Below are 15,836 nucleotides of genomic sequence, written 5' to 3'. Positions count from 1 at the left end.
ATATATTTTACTTTTCTTTTTTAATTAGGGAAGTCCTGGGTACAAGGGTGAGAAGGTAAGTTGGTAACAACAAATAGATCAGAATTTCAGAAAAGACAGACAGAAATATAAATGTATCTGTATACTTAATAAAAGTTATTTTCCTTTATCTCTATAAGTCTGGATTCCCTAATTCCTAATTATACTCTTAATTCTGTTAACATAAAATAATGATAGAACTGAAGATATAGGAGTATGTTATGAGATATGGAAGGAACCTTAAAGATTCCCCTCTCGGTTCTGCAAATATGATTTGTTTTTATCAAAGAACTCCAATTTAACAGACAATACAAATATCCAGATTTAAAGTTTCTATATAAAAACAAATGCAGCAATAGCACACTTAGGTTTCTCCCTTGCTTCATAACTTCCTATGAAACCTAGAGACCGAATCCTCTCACTGGGGAAAGAGCATTTATCCTAGGCAAGCAGTGAAGAACCACTGATTTCAGGCAGGAAGACATCTGAGAAGTTGCAGGAGAAGTAAATTTGATAAACAAAATGTATGGATTGGTAGGTTAGTTTATGATTATTTGCAGATTACAAGTCAGAATACTGATTCAAAAGAAATAAAAATAACTGGTGTTGGATTCAGGAACCTATGAGTGTGTAACATGTCAATGCCACAGTTCTATTATCAAATATTCTGTCTGAAACCAGGTCATGTCCCTATCATTCATTCTGTTGTGAGGTGGCACAACCCTCAGTTCTTGGTAAGAGACCTACACTGTAGAGTATCCAATTCTGGGTCTCCTCTGGCCTCCCTTGGACTCAGGAGTCTTCAGGGCAAGAGGTCTGTCACCTTTCTTATAGATCACATTTTGCGTGACCAACAAGCCTGAAATTCCTGTAAAATGGCTTGTCTGTTATATATGTATATAGTTGAAAAAAATTATCCATGCCCCCATCTTGATTTATGCAATGAACTAGTTACCAACATCAGGAAGCTCATACATATATATAAATGTATAAAGATATGTGTGGATATATACAGATAAATTGATTGGTAGATTGATTGATAAATAATTTAACCTTCTGGAGCATTATAGATTCACTGGAAGAGTTCCTCTCATTTGGAAAATAAAAGTTGCAGAGCTAAGTAATTGTAAACTATCCACATTCAAATCAGACTTTCACATCAGAAGCTGGGAACAGAGCTAATCTGTTCATTGCTTTCTGAAACTAGAACTGTGTAACTGTGGCCATTCTACAGGAATTAATGAGAAAATGCCTTTGCAGAGGCAAATACATGAGCACAATATTTTCATTGATGGAAATCTGTCCCTCAAACAAATGCTGTTCCTCAGGACCCTATAGCTAATAAATCTGTTTGGACAAATGGAATGTGAATTCTATCCAGAAGAATTTTGAGCATATTTATGTTACTTTTCTGTTTTATGGTTTGGTGGCTGACTCATTTGATTCTCATCCAATGTTATAAAATTAATTGCTTTCTAATAGATTCTTCAAGACTCTATTTGCATTTAGAAATACTAGTTCTTAAGAGAAGCTCAGTTTTTCCTGGGTCAGTTTGACTCATAATATAATGTAGAGAGAAAAAATGACTTTTGAACACAGGCATAGCTCATTCTAAGAATTGTATTCCCACCCCACCTTCCCTGCCCCCAATGCCAGCAATATTCCCTACTGTACCTTAGGCAGAAATGTCAGGTTAGTATAATTTGTCAACTACGGCAGTGTGCCTTGTTGAGCTGTGGCTAACTGAGGAAGAACATGGACTTAGGGGTCTCCCTGGTGACTGAGGGGTTAAGTCTCAGCACTACCACAGCAGCAGCCTGAGTTCTAGCCTGAGTTCTAGCCTGTGCTAACCTACATGGCCCAGCAGACCTCTCCTGTCTGTGTGTTTCAGTGGATCTGCCTGTTCTGGTCCCCACTCTATCTCTGGTGAATCTTCTCAACCCCACCTTCCCCCCTCCCCCCTGCCAGGCACCTCTTGCCTCAACCCCAGTTCTTCTACATAAAAATAAATAAGTAAAATCTTGAAACAAAAGAAAAGAACATTGACTTGGAAATCTAACAGATTTGAGCTTTTGGTCACTGGTTGACTTCTTAATCTCTCTGAGCTTCGTTTTCCTTATCGTTTACAGAAATACATATTTTGCAAAGTTGTTGTGGGAATTCACAACAATGTAAAGACTTTGACACATAATCTGCATCCATAATTGGTAGTTACAACTGTAATGTCTCTGGGAGCAGAGTTATTCAAAGTGTGGTTTGCAGGCTACCTGTCACTATGTGAACTTTTTGTTGCTATTTTGTGAGAAGATAAACATCATATAAAAATACTAGTCCAGTAATATCACTACATACACTGGTATTTCAACTGACACTTACTGTTTCATAGTAAGAGTTCCTCCATGAAGGAAGCAGTACATTGATTGACAATCCTTATGTCATTGTGTGATGGCACTTTGACTAGTATGCCCCAGATCAACACCGAGCTAATAAAGCAGCAACAGAAGCAGAAACTAAAAGTAAGGAAACTGATTAGTAGTAGCACATACATTTAAGTAATTCATTTAACCTCTTCAAATGAGTTTTCTTATCTTAAAAAAAAAAGAACTAAGTTGAGGCTCAGAACAAATAGCTATGCAAAGTACTTTGGAAATGCTAACTATGGTCATTTTTCTAATTGACTTTTTTAGTTCCAATTATTAGAATCTTAGAAGCCTGATAAAATGGCTTAGTGTTCAGAGATCCCAATTTGACTTGAGCAAGTTACTTAACTTATTTGAATCACAAATTTGCAATATGTAAAATTGGGTTAATACCATCTATCACAGTTAAAGTCATATTAACTGAAATAATGTCTATAAAATATAATTAATAAACTGTAAAGTATCATTCAGATGTTAGTTTTTCTTCATTAATATTTCAGAAAGGAGGGTCAAAATAATGTGATGATGGAAAAGACATAGCACTCTTGCCACCATGCCCTGCTCTCACTCAGAGAAGATCTCATTCATTCATCATGGCTCCTTTCCCCACCAAGTCATGACACAGACTTAGAACCTTTCACACTACTCTAGGCCAATTCTACCAAGTGATCAAGGTCAATAGTGAGGCTAGAGCATGACGTTGTGGAAAAAACAGAACTCTGATTCTGAGTAGACCTGGTTTCAGACCTTGATTCTTCTACTTACAGCTATATGACTGATGAAAGTTATCTTATTGAGCTTAAAATTTCTACACTACAAAATAAGAATTAGAAAATTGATCTCATTGGGCTGTAATATGGATTTCATTAAATGACACGCCAAGAGCCTCTAATTTATGGTAGATGGTGAATAAATCTTGTTTTTTTTCCATTTAATCTCATCCATCTCTTGAAAAATGCTAAACCTCTTTAGGTGGTATCATTGATTTGGTTCTATGATTCATAGGAAGAAAATAATTGAGATTTCAAAAATTTGCATTTCCTGTGGGTCTGTACAACCCACAGGACTGAGGATAAAATTGTATATATGTCATCAGAGTGCTTATGTCGTAAGAGTCTTCTGGGTATCTTAAATATCCTAACACTGAATGACAGCAAATGTTCTATCTATTTATTTTTTAGGGTGAACGTGGAGAATGTGGTAAACCAGGAATAAAAGGTGACAAAGTAAGGACCATGTTTTTAAAATGTTAACAGCTGTGATTTCTTTTGGGTTGAGTTTCCATAAGAAGAAATTCCTGGGAGGCACCATGTTGATCTCACTACTGGAGTTGGAGAGTCATTGACTCAATTTTCACATCTGTAAACCATGAAACAGAAAACAAAGCCATACCTAACTTTAGCAAATGGAGCTCCCACATGCCTTACTTATGGACCATTAAGACTTTATTTTGTAACACCTTAACCTTTGAGACCAGGTCTACCGAATGTAATGGTGAAAGGAATAATTTAACCGATTCAAGTTCTAGTCTGGTCTAAGTAAAATTGCTTTCCAGGTGGAAACACTGAATCAGGCACTTTTCCAAGAAATTCTGTGAAATAAGTTAATGAACTAGTTGTAAACAATATGGCAGAACTAGACCGAAATGGGGATTTACAGTTTTGAAAATGCAGCAAATTGGGTGGGTATTTTAGTTAAAAAATATGAAGTACTTAAATTGGAAGTAATATTAAGCATTCAGAGGGGGTCCTTGAAGAACTAGAAGTAGGGAAAAAAGTACATATGAAACATAAAGATTAAAAAATCCAAAAAAGTATGGAATAAAAATAGTTTTCATGACAAGTAAGAACCAACAGCAAAATGCCACCAAGATACTAAACTCTTTAAATATCTATGTTTTAATTATGGGAGAGTCAAGGAGAGAAAGTGAAGCAGAAGGTGAAAAGAGTAAAATAATGACATTGACCCATGTAACTAAGCACTTTAAACAGCTTGAGACTTTCTGAAAGCTTTTCAACTGCTATAGAGTTAAAGGTCAGGAGGCTTTGAAAAAAATGTAGGCTTGGCAATTAACTCTGGAAAAAATGAAAAAATGTGATAATGAGTGAATTCTTGGGAGTATAAATGAAAATGGGACATACAGATGAGAACAAAAATGAAAATCAAACAACTGAAAAAAATGATAGACAGTTAATATCACATTTCACCGAAGAGATCCAGGTTTGTTAAATGCCCTACAATTTTTCTGTGCCTAAAGGAAAGAAAAAATACTTCAAATTATAAATACAAGGCAAGTGATTGTCAGGTGTATTCCAATATTAGAGATGCAAAAAATTTGAAAAGTGTATGTCTACAGTCAATGAAATAAAGTGTCCTTGACAATGAGTTCCCTTAAGTTTAAGTAAAACATACAAAAAACATGAGGAGACATATAATCGGAAATATAAGCAACTAATAAATGAGGAAAATGTGTGAGGGCCTCCCTCAGGGCACAAGGGTTTAAGCACAGCACTCTGAAGCTATCCGCAGCCTCTGCAGCATGAGTTTGATCCCCGGCCAGCCAGGGAGCTACCTACATGTCACAGCAGACCTCTCCTGTCTTGCCCGCTGCTCCCCTCAGCAGTGTATTTCAGTCAGTCTGCCTGTTCTGTTCCCCATTCTGTCTCTAGTGAATCCTCTCACCTGCCACATCTCTGGCCTGTACCCTAGTTCTAGTATGCATAAATTAATAAATCTTTAAAAAAAAAGAAAAAGGAAAAATGTGTGAGCACATTAGCATGTAGGTAAAATTAAAACATTATTTTACCTATCAAATTAGCAAACACTGAAATCACAGGGATTCTATAAGAATATGTGCTCACTCTACTAAGGCAGGGAAAATGGAAATTTGAACAAACAAGGAGATTGAGAGCCTTAAAGATGGTTATAGTCTCTATCCAATCATCCTTTTAGCGGAAATTATCCTTAAGCATGGAGCAGAAAGAATGAGTCTTGAATATTATTCCACTTACCAAAATTTTTTAATGACATGGGAAATATTTTGATACAACAGAAGGTCAAATATATAAGAAAAGAGGGACGATTATATTTTATGCACATAAAAACTGAACTTTAAAGGGTTTCCCAGTTAAGGGACGTATTGAAGGTGTATTAGAAGAATGTTATATGTAAGTGGTGTTGCCAAGTTCCATGTCTTGAAGATGAGCTAATGAATGATCTGGTCATCATGGAAACTCAATTGTTAATTTAACTGCCATTGTTTGAAGGAAATAATATTCCACCGTGTTTACTGCTTTCTAAGGTATCTTAAGAAGGAACTTTTAATCTAAAAGACTTATTTCTAAAATATTTTTTCATGGAGTTTGTTTACTAAAGGAAGTTGGACACTCAGTTTGCTGATTAATTAGGATCATTTCCTTAACTATGCATTTGTTGACTTCGATATTTGGATGATTTGGGAATACTGGCCATTGCAGAGAACATATTCCCTGCTCTTCCACCTAAAATTATTGCCCTTTGAAGATGCGTGTTTAGAGGGACTTAAAAATTAATTTTATTTCACAGGGATCCTTAGGGCCATATGGACCAAAGGGACCCAGAGGACTTCAGGTAAGGAGGCAAAACTTCAGGTAAGGAGGAAATCACTGCCTTAATGTTTTGCATAACTAATTCAGATTCCCTAAAGATAGGCACCAGCAGGTCTATTTGGTGAGTAGCTAAAAGGATAAAAGTTAAAAAATTAGAGTCTAGGAGGACAGATAAAGTCAAAGTAATTAAAAATAGTATGTAATTATTTTTGTATTGCAAGTCATATAATTGAGATGTATGTATTTAATCCAATTTTTAATATTTGTATTGTTCTGTCACTATAAGTAGTTAATGCTCAATAACAAGGAATGGTTTTTAAGACAGTTATTCAATTTAGATATATCCCATGGATTTCAGAAAATAATTTGGATCCATTTTTTCCCAATATGGGGACTTGCCTGTTCTCAAGTTGTAATGGGGGGAGTGTGTATGTATGCAGGAGGAGTTAATTTCAGAATTTCAAAAGTCTACTGGAAATCATACCTTTACTGAAGATTCTGGACAGTATCTAGTTAAGCATCAACTCTTTGCTTTGACCAGGGATTGTGTCAGCGCAGGGCAGTAATGCTGGTTTTTAATACAAGGTCATTGGAAGTTCCAATTTTCAGTTACACATGCCTGCGATTAAAAAAAAAAAAGTTGTTTAACAGGCAAAAACATTAAAAAAAAAAAAAAGGTCCACACCAGTTATAAGACTGAAAACACAGATTTGGAAAACAAATGCCTCAGGAATAAATGCTTGCTTTTAGCTTAAGTACTTAAAAAAAAATGTTTGACTCAAGAGATTTTATCTAATTTCTTTACTCAATCACATGTAACCCCAACTTAACTCTGAGTTATATAGTCTGACTTCTAACACTAGGATCTCTAGGGACCTTAATGCATTCATTTCACTCTGGGTTGGCCTTTTATACATACAACTAATTATTGGTTTTCATCTTGGAGCAGGGCATTAGTGGACCTCCAGGGGATCCAGGGCCGAAGGGATTTCAAGGCAATAAGGTAATCATACTCTTTGGTTAAAGACAGGCCAAGTACCTTTCCCCTAGTAAGCTATGGTATTGTCTGTTTTTATCAGCCAGAAGTGAATGGACTCTTTGAATATGTATATTTGGAAATATATAGCCTACAGGTATATATACAGAATCATTATTCAAGTACCTGCAGGAAGCCAGTGACATAGCTTTATTATTTATTATATATTCAAATGGGCATTATTAAATATGTCATTACCCACAATCTCTGCATTGTTTCCTCCTTACTTTTGCTCTTTAGACATTTTATAACTCACTAGAAACAGAAAAATAATTGTAACAGTTCAAATCGCTCTATTTCTCACATGTAATGCCTACTCGATATACAGTTTATAATGAAATTTATAACTGTTATACCAACAAAAATCAAGTTGTTTGTTTTTTTTATTACAGGGGTGTTATCTCAACCGTTAACATCTTGCTTGTAATGTCATTCCACAGATAACCAGGCAAGACAGATGAGGGAAGATTGGACCATAATCAAATAGAATCTAAAGTTACTATAAAAGGGATCTTTAAAGGGCCCTTCATAAGGCTTCATTTTCCAATGACAGTGGCCATTTATTTCCTGCAAACAAGCTCTTTAGTACCTTTTTAACTTCTCAATGGGGCTTAGTAAATTTCACAGATATAGTAAATATCCAATAAATGGTGTTGAGTTAGTTCCTGGATCTCAGTGGAATTTGTGGCAGTAATAACAGCAGGAGGTGCAGTCCTCAATGGGCCCCAGATAAAACTAATCTTTTAAGGTTGCTATTAAATTTAAGTTGTGGGGAGCAGTAGAGCTACCTGAGTGTTCTTTTTCCCAAGTAAAGGAAGTGACAAGCATAGTATTTTTAATGAGATAATGACAATGTGTGATTTCCCAGGCTACTTTTAATTGGCAAATTAAAATAGAATGGGCTTCTCAGCAGGAATGTTCTAACACTTATGGGGAAACTGCCTTTTCCAGTCCTCACCTATGATTAATTCTCTCTGGGGGAAAAGAAATGACCCCTTTGAATACTGCCTATAAGTTTTCATGAAATCGTTTTGACTGTAGGTAAAATCCTGCAGAGATGTAAAAAAAAATTTTTTTTTGACAGTCCACACTAATTTCTAGGATTCTTTGGCTACCTAAGGTGATAATTTTCACATGTTTATGAAAGGGCTTAACATCAGGTATCAGGGTTGGGATATACAATAGTGATAGAATGATAGGATGTTTGGGCCACAAGGAATGTTAGAGATCATACTGGCTCAAAATTTTTCATTTGTAAAATAAGAAATCAAATCTGGACATCAAATTATTTGCCTTAGACAGAGGCACAGCCAGCCTGGCCAGCTCTGGAGGGCATCTGTGGAGGTGCTGGGGTGAGAGCAGGGTTTGCAGCTTGGGGTAACTGTAGTGGTATTTGGGGGTAGTCCTTAAAGGTGCCATCATTTCACCACTTCTCTTTATGTCTAATAAAATTACTACTTCTGTTTTTTAAAGTGAATTTATTTCAACAAAGTTCAACTTTTAATTCCAACAATGCATTAATTTTTAGTAAAAATAATGAGTCACATGTTTTGGAGGGTTATTTTCTGAAATAACACTTCATGCTTGACTTTCACAACATAATAATAATAAATGGAGTCATTTCCCCAAAAATATTTGAGACCTCAATCAATTTTCCTATGGCCCCCATTTAAAAAACACTTTCAAAAGTTGTGTTAAAAGATACATGAGCTAAGGGGCCTCTCAGGTGGAGCAGCTGCAGAGCGCTGGGCTACAAAGCTGCCCGCAGCCTCTGCAGCGCCGGTTCAATCCCCACCGGCTGGCGAGGGTCCCACGTGGTGTGCAGACCTCTCCTGACACACCCGCTGCTCCCCTCAGCACTGTATTTTGTCAGTCTGTCTGTTCTGCTCCCCGCTCTGGCTCTGGTGAATTTTCTCACTCCCCTGCGCTTCTGACTGTACCCAGTGCTTTTATAAATAAATAAATAAATCTTAAAAAAAAAAAAAAGATACATGAGCTAAAATTACTGCTCAGGCTTTAACCACAAAATTCATTGTTAGATGTCAACACAAAGTTCTTTGCCAATTTAAAAGATGTAAATTTCCAGAGAATGTTGGAATTTATTGGAAGGTAGTGAACTTCCCCCTTTTCTTCTAGCTACATTTCTGGGTTATGGTTATAAATTTAATGGACTATTGATTCTTCAAGACAATTACTAATTTTTACTCTCTTTGGATCTGTCACCCAGAGAGACATGTCCCATTAACCATTAACTATTTTTTCTCATTTTACATATTTATTAACGTGTGTCTTAAAAGTAAGGTTTCAGGGAACAATTTGATCTTGCCTTTCAGAATATACTTCTAAATCTTGAAGACTTAATACATGATTTCCCCCCTCAATTTGGAAATAATGTTATGATTTATAATAAATTTTTTCACCTATTATTTTACTACAAAATATTTTAAAATATTGCCAAATTTGTGCCAAAAAATTTTTAACATTCAGTAATTTTGTGTTCTACTGGGCATAGGGAGGAATATTTACCTTGAAACTTCCATAGTAATACATAACTTAGGGCCTCCCTGGTGGAGGAAGGGGTTAAGTTTCAGCAATATGAAGCTATCCACAGCCACTGCAGCACGAGTTCAACTCCAGGCCAGGGAAAACTGACCCACATGGTGCAGCAGACCTCTCCTGACTCGCCCACTGCTCCCCTCAGCAGTGTATTTCAGTCAATCTGCCTGTTCTGCTCCCACTCTGTTTCTGGTGAATCCTTTCACCCCCCTGCACCTTTGGCCTACACCCCAGCTCTTGTATGCATAAATAAATAAAATAAATCTAAAAAAAGGGAAGACATAAAATTAATAAATAACATATTTATTGGATAGTATCTATGTGCAAATACAGTTATAATACTCATTTCATATTATGCCACCATTGGAAGCAGAATCTATTTTTACTCCATTTAAACAGATTACACTACAATATAAGGCACAGAGAGTTTAAGTAACGCAGCCAAGTCTACATAGGTAACAAGAGACAGAGGTGGAATTCAAATTCAGCCATTCTTCTCTTCACCATATAATTTTTATCCTTTTAGGAAAATTAGCAACTTTTGGGATTGTCAGACTGAGACAAATGATTTACTTTTGAAACACAAAGAAATTGCATCTTTTCACCCGCCTAGTGTATAGAGAGAATTTCTACTTGGTTATAATGTTCATCTGTAGTGCAGGAAAAGAAGAATCACTGGGAGAAAGAAGCCAGTAATGCTAATTGTGCAATTTTCAAATATTCTGTCTCCTCCTTTACTTTAAAATAGAAACCTTCAGGTCTGTAATATTTGCAAAGATACTATGAGAGTTTCTAGATAGGGTCTGCCTATGTCTTTGAATTTATGAATGGTATCTCTCATAAACCACAATCCCATTTTGTTGCTCTAATGGTTGGATTTTCTTCCATCAAAGGGTTTGCAAAAAAGGTGGTCAAAGAACAAAAGAAAAAAATAGTGTCTGCTAAATCAAGGGAAAATATGATTCTAGCCCTGTTACACAAATAATTTCTGTCATTAATATTTTCCACATGTAAAATAATTCCTTTTCTGTTCTAAATGCCCTTGCCATGGAAACAAAACATAGATGTTTCTCAGATTGAAGCCTTGGCTCTGAAGTCATTTAAGTCTCTCCCATATGTGAAGAAGGTCATGCAGCAGCATTCATAAGAACATTCCATCAATCTCTGAAATCAAATAGAATTATAATCATGCTCATGTCCAAGAAACCTCCCCCCAGAATCAAACAGAATGTGTAACTTAGGAGAAAGTACTATGCCCTGGGTAAAATCTGAAGCCCTAAGTATCTTAAGACAACTTCCATGGACTGTTGTGGAGGTTTAGGTTTTGATCACATCTATCCATAGAATAGCCCCTCTAGGGCCTCCCCGGTGGTACAGTGGTTGAGCGCTGGGTTGCAAAGCTGCCCGCAGCCTCTGCAGCACTGGTTCGATCCCCGGCCGCCGGGTGAGGGTCCCACATGGCACGCAGACCTCTCCAGTGGCCCACTGCTCCCCTCAGCAGTGTACTTCATCACTCTGCCTGTTCTACTCTCCGCTCTGGCTCTGGTGAATTCTCTCACCCTCCCGTGTCTCTGACTGTACCCAGTGCTTGTATAAATAAATAAATAAATCTTAAAAAAACAAAAACAAAAACAAAAAGAATAGCCCCTCTAGCAAGAAGAAATAATGGCTCAAGATTGGCAGACCTTTCAAATCACAGAGAAAAGGTTAGGAGAATTAGTTTTGAATAAATAAACACTAGCACACAGAGAGCGTTCCAAGTACACATAATTTTTTGCCACTTCTTGATGTCTTTCTGAGGTTATTTATGAGGGCATTTTCTTCTCAAATCTGCTCTTTCCAAGACCATTTGTGCTCCTGGCAGAAGGGACTGCCTATTGTGTCCTAGCAGGGAATAGCTCCTGACATGTAGAAGACTCTTAGCCCTAAAGCTTCAGTGCTCGAGCAAAAAAAAGCATTAGGAAATATCCCTATGTATTTTCCCAAGCTAAAGTATCATATGTTAGTATTCAAAGAATTTAAAAATATGTCATATTATATATTTATTTTAATAAATGAGCTATATCCCTTCTAACCTCTTTGAATATCCTAGTCTAGGACATTCACATATTTTCCTGGAGGGCTTCCACCCTAAGTTTTTTCTTCTTGCTGTAAGAAACTCAAAATTCTTTCATGTATAAGACTAGTTATTATATTACATTAGGTTTAGCTTCTGAGATGTTAAGAAAATCCACAGAGAAACAGCTCCAGTCTGGTTCAGATTAATAAATGGATATGGTTGGGGTAAATAATTTCCAATGAAGCAAACATCCATCCATCCAAAATTAACAAAAGACCTAGTATTCATGAATAAACTGAATCTATGTTTCAAGAGAAGTGTAGGCAAATTAAACATGTAGACCTTTCCAAAGCTCTATACTACATTGTGATTCTTGACATTGTATTCCTCCTAATTCAGTTCTGTCAATTTCTTATTTTTTTTTAGATTCCCAAGTATAGAAGATATTTGCAAATAGCTGATATGCTTATTGTATCTTATTGAAAAGATTAACTAAGTATATAGATACTGAAATTTTACAACTATAAACCTCATAAGCAGTCATATTTAACATTCTGTTTTCTTCAAAATGTTGCATCACAAGTGGTCATTTTTTAAAAATATTTATTTATTTATGCATACAGGAGCTGGGGTATAGGCCAGAGGTGTGGGGAGTGAGAGGATTTACCAGAGACAGAGGGGGAAACAGAACAGGCAGATTGACTGCAGTACACCGCTGAGGGGAGCAGCGGGAGAATCAGGAGAGGTCTGCTGCACCATGTGGGTTCCTCCTGCTGGGGGTGGGGGGTGGAATTCGAACTCATGCTGCAGAGCTGCTGACAGATTCATAGGTTTCGTCTTAATCCTTGCGCCACGAGGGAGGCCCACAAGAGGTCAGTTTTAAGGAGAGGACTGGCTGTCAATTTTGACATAGTTATGGAGAATGCATATACAGATATTTCTGGTATTGGCAGTGTACTAATCAAATTTCCTTCTAGCTTCCATGTGTTGTACCATTAAACATTGCTAATCTTTCATGTATGAATCACTGGCAGAATTGACAGATATATACAGGTCCATCATGGTTTTAAAAAACCCAAAGCAGAAGATGTAATGACAATAGGGGTTAGAAGTCCCACTTCCAAATTTGAGAGATAGGAGAGTTATCAACACTATCATAGTGCAGAGAGGTCAGGTAAGCAGGCACCTAAGGAGTTACTTTTCAATTTTGAGGTTATTAGAAACCAGTGGAGAACAATTTCAAAAGGAAATTGGGTAGAAACAACAGGCTGTGGCAGAAATCAGAGAGAAGGGAGCTATAGCAAGGAATTTTGACCATTTTCCCAAGCTATTTGGATAATAAAGAGAAATGAGACAATGTTGACATAATCCATCAAGAATACTTGGGCGTTAAGTAATCTAACGTTATTTATACTTCTACTTTCTTCTCAAAAGTGACATAAGGACATCTGATTTAATGTTTTTTAGTTTCATTGAGAGTCTTATGTTTTCTCTAATGTCAATATTCTCACCTAGGCAGAAAAATCATTAATGAAGATGAAGTAGTTTTAAAAATATATTCTTATCTCGGTCATTTTTCAATTACAGGTATCACTAGCTTTTGAAAGTTCAAGTTATGCCCCTTTACCTTTATGATAGACATCATTAGTAATTATTTTCACTAATCAAAAGAAACCAGAAGAGGATTTCAATTTTACAATAAAAGGCAGAAAGCAAAACAGGTGTTCAGGCTTTGTTTTACTGCAGCCATTATAGAAGCAGTATTCACCTCCAGCATTGAGAATAGCACTGCCAAACTCCTTCCCTGGGAACTACTTTATATAGACTGCATATTTATCATATCATTCCTGTCTTTACTATATGTTAGTATTAGTTTAGGTGTTATGTATTAATTTGGTATGACTTTGTAGGTTGTTTTTTGGGTCTGGGATTGCTACATTTTTTCCATATAATTAATGGTAATTGCTTCTTCTCTTTGTCATTTTGGCTTACAAAATATTTCATAGGGAGAGTCTATTTTTTTAATTAAAGATATTCCTTTTTAAAAAAGATTTATTTATTTATACAAGAACTGGGCTACAGGTCAGAGGTGTAGGAGGGTGAGAGAATTCACCAGAGAGAGCAGGAGCGGGGAGCAGAACAGGCAGACGGACCAAAGACACTGCTGAGGGGAGCAGCGGCTGAGACAGGAGAGGTCTGCTGTGCCATGTGGGTTTCTCCCCGGCCGGCTGCGAATCGAACCCGTGCTGTAGAGGCTGCGGACAGCTTCACAGCGCTGCGCTCAACCTGCTGCGCCACCGGGAAAAGTCTATTTTGGATAGTGGGAGAAACCTGTACTTGATTTGACTCAAAGTTAGCTTAATTGTTTTGGTAGGTCAACCTACCAAACATAACTAATATTTCAATTATGGTTTTGAAGTCCAACACTCAAATATGAGTATCTATGAAGATCTTTAAATTTTTTCTCAAAAAAGCTTGTAGGATCGTTTTACATTAGCTCTTACACAACTCAAAAACCTAACTATCTTCAAACACCATGATGCTGCTTTCAACCACTAAAATAAAAAATCGTGACTTGCAATAGGATATACATCCTGACAACTTAATGGGAAGTAAATCAGTGAAATATTCACAGATATCAACAATCCTTACTATAATTAATCAAACAAAAACTTAAAAAATTTCACACCGTTCTCTTAACAGAATGACTGTATTTTTGGCGACATCTAAAGTATTTTAAGGTCAGAGTACTCAAACACATCAGCCTTTCCAGTTATCCAAAAACAATAATGTGCCTTCTGATTTTCCTGGTGGGCTAACTCTGAACAAGGTTGTGACTACTCAGTGTACAGGAGTGTAAAGGGGAGACTCCCTTTACAATTTTAATTATAAATGCCTGTCTAATGAAGTATCAGAGCCAAGCTACCAAACTATGTGAACGCTTTTCCTTCAGAGATGTCAACGTCTAAATACTATTTCTGTCCTGGGCCTAATTAAAGGAAAAGAATCATTAATAAACCCAGCACTTCTTGTGTGGAAAGGACTTTGACTTACATGCACATCTGCCCACCAGGACTCTAAGTGAGCTTATTAACTCGTTTGACATGAGACAACTGATAGTGACAACTTGAAGTGAATGCCAGAACATGTGGGATGTCAGCCAATGGCTTCAAGGCAGATGATTTTCATTCCCAAGTCTCTGATGCATATGGTTCTCAGAGATGGGGTGCATTGTGTGCATGCACATGCACATGCGCAGAGACAACGAAGGTGAAAATCTGATGCATGGAGAACTCAAAACACTGCCAACATTTCCTGCAAAAGTGCTGAGTCTAACTCTCATGCCCAATCAAGCAGGACACTAATGTTTAACAGAATGTTTTAAGTGCAATAACTTCAGAGGGATGCCAGATTTACAAAAAATAATTACATTGAGAATCTTAATTAATTCAGGTAAGTAGCAATAGCAACATTGCAATAGGGAAAATTAAGTTTCTTCCAAGGTTAAGTCCTTTTTTCATTCTGGTAAAATATATATAATACAATATAATGTAATATTCATCATTTTAACCATTTGCAAGTGTACATTTCACTGATATGAAATACATTTACAATACATGTGTGATACATTTACATCCACCATCTATATACAAAACTTGTCCATTATCCCAACATAAACTCTATACCCTTTAAACAATAACTCCTGATTTACCCCTTCCCCCAGTCTCAATGGGTAAGTTTTAAGAAATACCACATTGTCATAGGAATCCATCTTTTCTAGTAAATCAATGCCTTTGTTTTCAGATTTATAGAGAGGGTTCATTGTGAATATTTTCCAGAACTAATTTTGTGCTGGCAGACTTTAGACAGTGTCTACCAGAGCTGTTATTCTTAAAATCTCTCCTAATGAACTGCTGTCTGGTTTTCCTTTTTTAAAGAAAATGGCACATAATTCCTTAGATTTCATTATTTATAGAGTATGACTTTCCTATGAAATGCCATGGTCTTCGTCATTATTGGCCAATTTCACATGGTTTAACATAATAATACTCATTAAAATGAAATTGAGTTACTAAAATATGGCACAATACTATAATTTTCATTATATTCTTTATCAATTCTTTGTTATTATGGAGTTTTTTTCTCTAGACCAAGTAGTT

General features: G+C 36.4%; 1 protein-coding gene across 1 annotated transcript in view; it reads left to right on the top strand.

The window, feature by feature from the left end:
• COL28A1 (collagen type XXVIII alpha 1 chain) overlaps nt 1-15,836 on the top strand; it is a gene marked incomplete at both ends in the record, with an annotated part of 147,014 nt that overhangs the window by 18,464 nt on the left and 112,714 nt on the right. The window contains 4 exons of the mRNA XM_084230583.1: nt 29-55; nt 3,620-3,664; nt 6,003-6,047; nt 6,975-7,028. Coding sequence (XP_084086709.1) covers nt 29-55; nt 3,620-3,664; nt 6,003-6,047; nt 6,975-7,028 — 171 coding nt within the window. The remainder of the gene's footprint in view (nt 1-28; nt 56-3,619; nt 3,665-6,002; nt 6,048-6,974; nt 7,029-15,836) is intronic.

The sequence above is a fragment of the Talpa europaea genome (genome assembly GCF_964194135.1).
Source record: "Talpa europaea genome assembly, chromosome: 3".
Classification (NCBI taxonomy): Eukaryota; Metazoa; Chordata; class Mammalia; order Eulipotyphla; family Talpidae; genus Talpa; species Talpa europaea.
This window is presented reverse-complemented; position numbering and strand designations above follow the sequence as displayed.